This window comes from Myotis lucifugus, unplaced genomic scaffold, assembly GCF_000147115.1.
Source record: "Myotis lucifugus unplaced genomic scaffold, Myoluc2.0 scaffold_138, whole genome shotgun sequence".
Lineage (NCBI taxonomy): Eukaryota > Metazoa > Chordata > Mammalia > Chiroptera > Vespertilionidae > Myotis > Myotis lucifugus.
In genome coordinates, this window is record NW_005871186.1 from 3281431 (window position 1) to 3293584 (window position 12154).

Below are 12154 nucleotides of genomic sequence, written 5' to 3' on the forward strand. Positions count from 1 at the left end.
CTAATTTCAAATTTTGTGGGGGGTTTTATTATTTTATTTTTTATTAAATGTATTGGGGTGACATAACTTAATAAGATTATGATTCTGCTGCTTATTTGTTTTGTAACCAATGGGGAATTAATTAAAATCTTTCTCTTTCATATACCAGATACCAAGAAAAATTTGTGCAATAGAATTCTGGAAAGAAGCAAATGAGATAATATATGGAAATAACAGTAAAAAAGATGTCTGAAAAATAGTAGGTACCTAATTAATGATATCTATTGTTATTATTGTGGTGGTTGTTATTATTACTATCAATTTTATATCTCCTATAGTACTTATTTCTTGAGGAAGAGGAGAGATAATGTATTTAATCTGAACCCATAATTTTAAAAGAGGCATATGTTAGCTTATCCGGTGCAGATGAGGAGCTATCCTGGGATTATTTATGGAGAACTGAAAAAGGAAAAAAATCAAAGGCCTGTAAAAAAGAAGGCTCTATTACCCTTTGAGACAGCATGGATGGATGTGGAGAACATTGTGCTAAGCGAAATAAGTCAGTCAGAGAAAGACAAGTATCGCGTGATTTCACTTACATGTGGAATCTAAGAAACGAAGTAAATTGACTAACAAGATAGCACCACAGACATGAAAGCATGAACAGAATGACAGATCTCAAAGGGAAGGCAGGGAGGAGGGTGGGAAGAGATTAACCAAAGAATTTATAAGCACATATGCATAGCCCATGGACACAGGCAATAGACAGGTGAAGGCCTGGAAGGGGGAGATGGGTGAAGGGAGGCAAAGAGGGGGAAAAGGGGGACACCTGTAATACTCTCAACAATAAAATAATTTTTTTATATCATATAACTCATAAGTGTACAATTCTATAACATCATCTGTATATTGTGTTGTGTGTTCACCACCCCAAATAAAGTGTCCTTCCATCATTATTTATCCCCCATTAACCCTCTTCTTCCTCCCCCACCCCACCTGTCCTCCTATAATCACCATACTGTTATCAGAATCTATGGGTTGTTATTTTTTTACTTACTCCCTTTTTCAATGAGCCCCCAATCCCCCTCTCCCTTCTGACAGCTGTCAGTCTGTTCTCTGTTATCAATGAGTCTAGGTTTTTTTTGTTTGTTAGTTTATTTTGTTGCTTAGATTACACATATAAATAAAATCATATGGTACTTACCTTACTCTGACTGGCTTATTTCACTTAGCACAATGTTCTCCAGGTCCATCTATGCTGTCACAAAAGGTAAGATTTCCTTCTTTTTTATGGCTGAGTAGTATTCCATTGTGTAAATGTACCACAGCTTTTTCTTTTTAGTTTTTTATTAAAGTTATTAAGGTGACATTTTATTTTTTATTTTTGTAGATCTCCAATAGCCATGGGTGAATTGTCCAATAGGAACCAGCAACTGTTTTTTTAAAATCATGTCACCATCAGCCTTCAGAAGAATATCTTCTCCCAATGTCACTGAGTCTCACCCTTCTTCATTCCTGTTGCTGGGGATTCCAGGGTTGGAAATGGTACAAATCTGGCTTGGCTTTCCATTCTGTGTAGTGTATCTGGTTGCTCTTGTTGGAAATATCATTATTCTGTTTGTTATCTGGACTGATCATAGCCTTCACCAACCCATGTATTACTTTCTGGCCATGCTGTCAGTGATTGACCTGAGTCTCTCTACTGCTACCATCCCCAAGATCCTGGGTATCTTTTGGTTCAGCCTTCAGGAGCTGTGCTTTGGGTGCTGTGTTGCTCAGGTCTTTTTTATTCACTTTTTTACAGTCATGGAGAGCATTGTACTTCTTGCCATGGGTTTTGATCACTATGTGGCTATTTGCAACCCCCTCAGATACAGCATGATCTTCACCAACAGAGTCATTGGTGTGATTGCTATGGTTGTGGTTCTGAGAAGCTTATGCATGATTGTTCCCATCATTTTTCTCCTTCTGAGGCTGCCTTACTGTGGACATAGAATCATCCCTCATACCTATTGTGAGCACATGGGAGTGGCACGTCTGACTTGTGCCAGTATTAGTGCCAATGTCTACTATGGTCTTGGGAATATTTCTATCTTGTTTCTGGATGTGCTTCTGATCATCATCTCCTATGCAAGGATCTTATACACTGTCTTCCACCTCCCTTCCCAGGATGCCCGCTTAAAGGCTCTAAATACTTGCAGCTCCCATATCTGTGTCATCTTAGCCTTCTTTGGTCCAGCTCTCTTCTCCTTCCTCACTCACCGCTTTGGTCATAGTATTCCCCAGTATATCCATATCCTTCTAGCTAATCTCTATGTAGTCATCCCTCCTGCCCTCAACCCAGTCATTTATGGGATAAGAACCAAGCAGATCCAGAGTATTTTTGTTTAAAAAAAACAAAAAACAAATGAGATGTAACTGATTCAAGTTATGGAAGTATAAAGTCTGAGAAGACTGAAATTTGTAAAAATAAATAAATAAATAAATAAATTTCTTTCACCAAAATTAACTGTGATATATATAATTGGCTGTAATTGTTGGAAGCATGTGTGCCCAGATGTTTACTTGCAATTAAATTCTTTATTGACTCTGGCATAAAATATGTCATATAAGAGTAAACTTCAAGAAGAACTTTAATTCACTGAAGGGAGAATTAACAGTTTCTGTTAAAACTATATGGTTTTCTAGATCTCTTTCAGTTAGTAATAAGATTTATTTCATATAGTTATTCAACTAAAGATCATATGGCCAATGAAAAATGCAAAAAGTTTCTACAAATAATAAAGTACTGCCTGAAAAGAAATATATACTTTTTACTGAAGTGTATGCAAGTCAAAGATGGGGATTAGGCTAGTTTTGTTTTGTTTTTTGTTGGTTTTGTGTATGTGTGTGTGTGTATGTGTGTGTGTGTGTTTCCTTTCTATGCTCTCAAGTTTCTGATTCTGTGAAGCTCTTCATAAATGACTGTCATTTCATACACTCATTCTTGAACTGGTAGGTTTAATAATGTGGTAGCTGTGATCGCCCTTTTTTCTTGGGGTTTAAAAATGCTTGTGGAATAAATAATGAAAATTATATGTGAAGTTAAATTGATGATTATAAAAACTTGTGAACATATTAGTTTTTGTTTTGTTTTGTTAATCCTCACCCAAGGATATTTTTCCATTGACTTTTAGGGAGAGTGGAAGAGAGAGGGAAAGACAGAGAGAAACATGAATGTGGGAGAAACACATCCATTGGTTGCCTCCTGCATGAGCCCTGACCAAGGCACAGGCTAGAGAGGAGCCTGCAACCAAGGTACATACCCTTGACCAGAATTGAAACTTTGGTCCACAGTCTGAAGCTCTTTCTATTGAGCCAAAATGGCTAGGCCTGAACATGTTAGTTTTTATTGTTTCTCCAGCCCATGTCCCCTCACAGAAACAAATATTTGGCAGCCATCCATGGACAAAAATATGCCTTTGTGGGAGCTTTGGGATCCAGGTAGGAGGTTGTAAAACCCAGGTAGAGCCCATGACGGAGAAAGGCTGCTTTGAGAAGGCAAGCCAATGGCAGATCAGTGGATGGTGTCCTACCTATATACTGAAGCAGTCCTGTCCCCTGTGAACTCGGCTCCAGTCCCATTGTATGAGGTCCTGTCACTAGCTGCCTCTGCCAAGGAACCCAGGAGGTGCCTTGCCCATTTGTGTCTCTTATAAACAGGCACACCAACCTCAGATCTGATTGTGATCCCTAAAGCAGTCCTATGACCTGATTCTAGTCCCAATCTACCACAGACCAGGGCCAGCTCTGCCCACATAGAGACCACCCCAGTGACTCAGTGGGAACACGTTCAGCGACCCCGGGGGAAGCCACAACTATAAGCAACCTTGTTAATAAGTCTGCCAACGGTGGTCCTGACTACAAACCAGAAGATAGCCATAAGACTTGGTTCCAACTCTATTCAACCATGATCTTACAGGTAGTCCCATCAATCCAGGGACCTAGCGGGAGAAGGACTTTACCTGCCAATGCCAGGCTAAAAACTGAAGGGGTGGGGGCTGGGAGTACCTGTTCCTTCAAATGCACATACCAACTCAAAGCTACAAAGAATCAGACAAGCATGACACCAACAAAGGTAACTAATAAAGTTCCAATGACTGGTCCTAAACAAGGGGAGATCCATAAACTATTTGACAAGGAATTCAAAATAATCATCTTAAAGAAACTTAATACACTACCAGAAAAAAAACAGACAATGAAATGCAATCAGAAAAACAGCATATGAACAAAATGAGAGGTCTAACAAAGGAATGGATATAAAAATAAGCCAAACAGAAATCCTGGAGCTTAAAAATATAATGACTAAACATAAAAATGCAATAAAGATAAAGAAAATGTGGTCTATATATGCAATTAAATATTATTCAGCCTTTAGAAAGAAAACCATGCTATTGCAACATGAGGACATTATGCTAAGTGAAATGTCAGTTACGTAAAGACTAATACTGCATAATCTCTCCCATAGAGACCAAACTGATGGTTGCCAGAGGAGAGGAGAATTGGGGCTGGGTAAAAAAAGATGAAGGGATTAAGAAGCACAAATTGGCAGTCATGAAATAGTAAAGGAGATGTAAAGTACAGCATAGGACATATAGTCAATAATATTGTAATAGATTTATATGGTGGTAGGTGAGTACTACACTTACTAGGGTATTACTTTATAAATTACATAAATGTCTAACCACTATGCTGTATATTCAAAACTAATATTACTAAACTGAAAAGTAGTTTTATAGTTGTTCATGTGGAAAATAATACAATAATTAATAAAATAATAATACAAGAATAAACTTTTGTGTACTCACAACTGTAAACCTACTTTTGCCAACACTTTATAACATCAAAAATCAACTGTAATTTAAATTTTTTTAATTTAAAAAATCATATTGCATAATTAAGGTTTTATATGGAAACTTAAAAAAAAGCTAAACACACAGTAACAGAGTAGAATGGTGGTTACCAAAGGCTATGGAATGGGGGGAAGGGAAGATAAATAAAAAATAAAAAGTAGAGTGGCAGTTGCCAGGGACTAAGGGGAGGGAGTCATGGAGAGTTTAATGGGTATAGAGTTTAAATTTTTACAAAATAAAAAATTTCTTCACTGGCTGGTGTGCTCACTGGTTAGAGCATCAAACCTCAGACTGATGGGTTGAGGTTTCAATTCCCAGTCAAAGGCACATACCTGGTTGCAGGTTTGATACCTGGCCCTGGTTGGGGTGAGTGCAGGAGGCAGCCAATCAATGTGTCTTTCTCACATTGATGTTTCTCTCTCTCCTCTTTCTCTCTTCCCCTCTCCCTTTCACTCTATTTAAAAATCAATGGAAAAAATATCCTCAGGTGAGGATTAACAAAGAGCAACAACAGCAGCAAAAAAAATGTTCTGAAAGTGGATGGTGATTATGGTTGTACAACAATATGAATATACTTAATACTAATGAACCATACACTTAAAAATGGTTAAAATAGTAAATTGTATGTTATGTGTACTCTACCAATATAAAAACTTGCGAAAAATGGGAAAGACAGAAACACTAAACTGAAGGGGAAATGTGCATGTTATAATCGCAGTACACACTGATATGAAAATATAAGAGTCATAGAGATCAGATCTAGCTGATTCATACAGAATACCATCATGGAGGACATGGTAATTGAGGCAGAGTTGAATGAAAGTGGAAATGAGCAATGGTTATTTCAGAAGTAGAATGTATGATCATCAAAGGCAGGGTAATGTTTTAAAGAGTCATGAAGTAGAATTAAAATTTAAAAGGGTTTTTTATTGTTGACACTATAACAGATGTCCCCCAATTCCCCCCTGACCCACCTCCAAGACTTTGACAACAATAGTGCTTGTACTATACTACATAAAGCCTATTGTACGCAACAGAGAAATGGAGATCACAGGAAGGGATTCTAACAGATTACATAGTGTCAGAATTGGTTTTCGAAGATAAATGTTGATAAATGGGGATGATGTGTACCATGAGGGAGTGATCAGAAACTAGGGAGTAAGCTTCTCATTAATCAAAAAGAGAATAATGAAATGAGAATACATCAGATGGAACCAGAATTTCTTTTGGGATAGACAGCATTATCTTCTCTCTCATAACAACTCGAAATTGTCTGAACTTAGAAAATAAAAAATAAAAACTAGAAAAGGAAGTGAAGGGGATAAAGATGTACAAATTTCCCGTTATAAAATAAATCATAGGGATGTAATTTACAGCATAAGGAATATCGTCAATACTATTGTAATAATTATGTACAGTGACAGATAATTACTAGACTTATGGTGATTGCTTCATAAGGTATATAAATGTTGACTATGTTGTACACATGAAACTAATATAATATTAAAAATAATTTTTAATAAAACTGACTGTCTAACGTATTCAATTGTCCCTCAGTCTTTTTCTATCTATACCCAGGAAAGCCATGATCTATGGCATGTCCTGGTACTAACAGGTCTCCTCCATCATTACCCAGGAAGGGAGACTCAAAGAAAACTCTAGATCTTGAGCTCTACCTGGATTCTGTTTTCTCATGAGAATGTGGAGTTTTCTTCACCTTCATCCAAAAGATCTAAAACCCAGGAAAGCCCTACTCCAAAGATTCTAACTATTTATCATTAGCTATAGGTTGGAAGGAGAATCTATCTGGGTTGGAAGAAAGCTGATACTGTTATCTACAAATATGGACACTGTCAAAAAACAGAGTTGCTACCACAGAGTCTAATGTGTCTATTTCGGGGATCTTCTTCATCTTTTGATAGTTGTAAGAATGCTCAATTGCATCAGGATTTGCTTATTTACATTAAACAATGCAGAAGAGTTGCTAAGGACAGTTACCTAAGAAGTCACACTTTGAAGTTTAATGGTATAAACTTAATATTTTCATGACTTCTGAAGAGGGTAGAATCAGTATCATCCTCCATACAGATCCCTTTCCCTCAGGATATTGCTCTAACAGCTCATGAGACCTCCCTTCCCCTGAGCTACAAAGCTATATCTGGTATGGTGATGTTTTCTGCAGATGCAGCAGGGAGGAACAAATTGTTAGATGAATTTAATGACCCATGGGACCATGTTTATGTCTGAAGGCTACAGGGATTCTGGGTCATGCCTAGACTTAGGGATATCCCCAGTTCTCTATAAAGATTTTCTCCATGTGACAGGACAAACTTCGGACCCGGAGGCTTGAAGGGGCTCCAGTCACCATGTTTAAGCACCTGGGCTTATGTTGAGATATTGCTCTAAGTGAGGACTGGAAGAGGAAATATTAGAAAGGTAAGGATGCATGGGAGGGGAGATGAAATGCTACAGAGAAGTCAGTGGGGGAAAGAGCTAGTAGCTAAAGGAAAAATTATGACTTCAATGAATTCACTGTGGGTGGGCACTACCTGGGAAAAATCTCTAACTATTATCAATCGAGCTTTTGAAATGAACCTTGGGACTGAGCTCTTTGTCAATGTGCATATCGAGAAAAAGATAAACTATTACCTTGCCCTCCAGGAATGATCCTTGAGCTCATTGTTTGTGGCACACAGCTGCAGCAACAAGAAAACAAGCATTCTAACCCAAACAGTGAGAGGGTGGATGTCCTGTTGAATTTGAACCCCACTGTCAGAGTAGAGTACCCTTGGCCACTGCCCTGGAAATTCTCCTTAGCTAATAAAATGGCATGTGCTGAGAAATTGCCACCTTAAAGATGAGGATGACTCTGGACTGTATGTCTCTTGATGTTATCATCCTGTTTCCTCAGACTCTCCAAGTAAATTTCTACAAGACCTCTGATTTATCAGCCTGGTTCCTCCCCTAAATACTGGCAAGCACATGACAATTTTCTCTCTAGCTTCTTTGGATACCAGAAATGCTCTTTTTCTTCCTGTGTGGAATAGAGGATTTTAACTCCCTTGCCTGGGCATTTCTACTGTGCAATAACTACCTGGCAAAGGTATATGCAACCACATACATAATAAAACTTCTCTCTCTCTCTCTCTCTCTCTCTCTCTCTCTCTCTCTCTCTTTCTCTCTCTCTCTCTCTCTTCCCTCTCTTCTCTCTCTCCACCCCTCTGATTTACACACACACTCATACACGTATACACTCACATAAACACACACATATACAAATCTTGATTCTATTCAACAGCTAATTTCTAAAAAAAACTGGGCATCATATCTTCATATGGCAGTTTGGGGGATGTTAAAATGAATATCTCCTGGTTCTTTGCCCCCAATCACAACATTTCTGTTAGTAGATAATAAGTAAATATATAAATGAAGTCATGTCATGTTAGATGTTGCAGAGTTGTACAAAATCCTAGAGACACACAAAAGTTACAATAATGTTCTTTATTACTGGAATTGAGGCAGATTCACAAAATTGTAATTTCAGTGTCACTTAAATTTGCTAGATATTTGATCTAGTCATACCCAAATATAGGCATAATTTCAGGACATAGGTATGATTTTTGTATGTTAATTATTGGTGTTATAGGTTGTAATAAAGATGGACATGATTTAACTGATAAACCAAGGGTAATTTACTGGAAGAACATCAGGAAATCACAGAATAAACAGAAGTCTGGAAATATGGGATTAAAAGCCAAGCCATTCCATAAGATTAGGAAGCATCAAAAATAGTAACCTCCTTTATGTTGTATGAATACATCATATCCATGAGGTAAAACCCTATTTTATATTATATCAAAACACAGACAATGGTATAAGTCAATTATTCTCATTTTAATTTAGGATTCATTTTTTTAAATATATTTTTATTGTTGATAGTATTATAGCTATCTCCCATTCTCCTCTCTCCCCCCATAGACTTAGGAGTTTTTAACACCACACTGTCTTTGAGGACCACTGTGTATAGTACTTTCCAAAAAGTAACCAAATGGACACTTTTAAAAAGGAATGAAAGGAAATGTAAGTATACCCTACTTTTTGAAATATTCACAATTCCTTCAATATCTAAGATATTAGAAAAAATAAAGCCATGGACATATTGCCTATAATGTATATTGAGAAAATTGATCAACTATCCTCTGGGAAAAAAATAGAATCTCTAATGTTTGTAAATTAATTGCTTCTACCATTCTTTCCAGCATACTGGTTAGAGGTCTTTTCATCTTTCCAGGATCTTGATAAGAAATTATCCTAAAGAAGTGAGATCCTACTCCATAACAGGAATTCAAGGACACTTGCTAAGAGAATGTCTTCTTTCAATGATACCCAGTTCCATCCCCCCTTCTTTCTCCTGCTAGGAATATCAGGACTAGAAACTGTGCATATATGGATTGCTTTCCCATTCTGTATTGTGTACCTGATCGCCCTAGTGGGGAACATCACCATTCTCTTTGTGATCAAGACTGAACATAGTCTCCACCAGCCCATGTTCTACTTCCTGGCCATGTTGTCTATGATTGACCTGGGTCTGTCCACATCTACCATCCCCAAAATGCTGGGCATCTTCTGGTTCAACCTCCAAGAAATCAGCTTTGGTAGTTGCCTAGCTCAGATGTTCTTTATCCACATGTTTACAGGCATGGAGACAGTTCTACTGGTGGCCATGGCTTATGACCGCTTTGTTGCCATCTGCAACCCTCTCCAGTACACAATGATCCTCACCAATAAAACAATCAGCATCCTACTCTCTGTTGTTGTTGGAAGAAATGTTCTCCTTGTGACTCCATTTGTGTTTCTCATTCTGAGGCTGCCCTTCTGTGGACATTACATCATCCCTCACACATACTGTGAGCACATGGGTCTTGCCAGGCTGGCCTGTGCACCCATCAAGATCAACATTATCTATGGGCTAATGGTGATTTCTAATATCATTGTAGATGTGATCCTGATTGCCTCTTCTTATGTGCTTATCCTTCAAGCTGTTTTCCGCCTTCCCTCTCAGGAAGCCCAACTAAAGGCTCTCAATACCTGCGGTTCACACGTCTGTGTCATGCTGTGCTTTTACACACCAGCATTTTTTTCTTTTATGACACACCGCTTTGGTCAAAACATTCCACATTATATCCACATTCTTTTGGCTAATGTATATGTGGTTGTCCCACCTGCTCTTAACCCGGTCATTTATGGAATCAGGACCAAGCAAATTCGAGAGCGGGTTGTAAAGATATTTGTACAGAAATAATATTTGTAAAGATTGGGGAAATATATCCACATACTACCTATGGTTAATCTGAGCATTGTTTTAAATTTTCTATTATATTGGATAGTAGTGGCCAGATTTTTCGTTTTTATGGAAAGTGGTTTGGGATTGACAGATAGAGCAAAGCTACTTTTGCTGCCCACTCTGCTCACCCACCCCCATGTAACTGCACAAATGGAAAAGGAAGATATTCAAGAGGCAGCAGTGTTTGGGGAAGAGAATGGCTGGTGGAAAAGGGTGTGAACTCTCCCCATTTCTCCATATGGCTTTTCTCTAGGTCAGTTTAGACCCTGAAGGAACACTGACCTAATGAATAAATAGAATCTGGAAATGCTAGAAGCAAGATGATTTATATTGTTCTGAAAAGCTGTTGTAAGTAATTACAGTTTTATTGTAGCAGAATTGAAATGTCTAGAAATGATCTATTTTGACAATAAAAAAATATAAAGAGATGGTTTATGAGACTAAACAGAAAAGGAAAAATGGCTGAACACTAGAAAGAATCTTTACGTACAGTGATTGAACAACAATCAAATATATAATTATTTTACCCATTAGTCTGTTTTCATTAATAAATCACATAGATCCATGAATTTTGTAATACATTTTTTAGTCAAATGGTCGGTGGCCTCACAAAAATATTGGTCCCAGGCATAATATACAGTGGTAGTGGAGTGGGAAAAGATATGTAATGAGTATAGAGCCACAGTTGTCTAATAATTATTCACCTTACTGTCTCTCTTTTGTTCATAGAGTTCCCTTAGAAGAGATTTAAATTTCTTTTTATCCTGTTAGACAGTTATCTAAAATAATATGTATTTTTAAAAAATCATATGGACAAATACACTTTGAAATCAAAACTAGCATGTTTTCCTTGGGGATTAAAATTTTTTAAAAGACGGAATAAAATAATCATGTAATTGCCATCCATGTTCTATGTTTGTATTCCTAGATATTCTCACATAATTTTAGAGTATTCTCTCTCTAGGGCCCAAAGTAGGATAAAGGGGGGAAAAACCGGTATGCCAGGAGTATTTTTATATGTTTTATAAGATTTATGGGTATTGAGGAAAATTTTGAGCTTTCTAAAGCTTTAACTGATAATGAAATTTAAAAACATTGATACAAAAATGTATAGCCAGATATATCAGATTTTGTAGAGAATCCTATATAATAAAAGGCTAATATGCAAATCGACCAAACTGCAAAACGGCTGGTCGCTATGACATGCACTGACCACCAGGGGGGAGACGCTCAACACAGGAGCTGCCCCCTGGTGGTCAGTGCACTCCCACAGGGGAAACACCGCTCAGCCAGAAGCTGGCTGAGTGCAGAAGCCGGCTGGCAAGTGAGCAGCGGCGTCGGAAGCCTCTCCTGCCTCTGTAGCAGTTCTAAGGATGTCCAAATGCCGTATGTCTGGGCCTAAGCCATCAGTCAGACATCCCCTGAAGGGTCCCACTGCAAGAGGGCACAGGCTGGGCTGAGGGGATTCCCCCCGCCCCCCAGTTCACAAATTTCATGTACCAGGCCTCTAGTATTATAAATAATTAAGAAGAAGCATTAATGTTTTTCTTTCAATTCATTTATTACAAAACAAATCAAGGCTCCTTGGAGAGAAGATGGTTATTAACTTTGAAGTTATATACATAAAGATATATATGTAAAATATCTTGAAAACTTAAGTTAGCCATTCCTGATAGCTCACATGAGATCTTCTGTTATTTTTTCAAGAATGTAGATGATTTGACCATTACATAAAATGTTAAAATGATAAGCACACTTGTATTGATTTAGCTTATATTCATTGAGCACCTAATTAATGTGTTATCTAACTCATGGGAAAAGCTTAGTAAATGTAAGTTGGGTCAAGGAATATTTGCTTGTCATATGAGCATTACTGACATCTAGTGGTGAAATTAAATACATTTCTTAAACAAATAAATTGTTTATATGAGCAATCTAG

The 12154-nt window shown here is 37.5% G+C and overlaps 2 protein-coding genes across 2 annotated transcripts; both read left to right on the plus strand.

Moving 5' to 3' along the window:
• The first annotated feature begins 1428 nt into the window (after window positions 1–1428).
• Window positions 1429–2370, plus strand: LOC102419726 (olfactory receptor 52E8-like). Its single transcript, XM_006094650.1, has one exon. The coding sequence runs from the start codon at window positions 1429–1431 to the stop codon at window positions 2368–2370; it is 942 nt and encodes a 313-aa protein (XP_006094712.1).
• A 6867-nt stretch (window positions 2371–9237) lies between these two features.
• Window positions 9238–10173, plus strand: LOC102420039 (olfactory receptor 52E4). Its single transcript, XM_006094651.2, has one exon. It carries the CDS (start codon window positions 9238–9240, stop codon window positions 10171–10173), a length of 936 nt encoding a protein of 311 aa, XP_006094713.1.
• The last annotated feature ends 1981 nt before the right edge of the window (window positions 10174–12154 follow it).

Coding starts and splice junctions, on each gene's coding strand:
- LOC102419726 (XM_006094650.1), top strand. CDS start 1,429: ATGTCACCATCAGCCTTCAGAAGAATATCTTCTCCCAATGTCACTGAG.
- LOC102420039 (XM_006094651.2), top strand. CDS start 9,238: ATGTCTTCTTTCAATGATACCCAGTTCCATCCCCCCTTCTTTCTCCTG.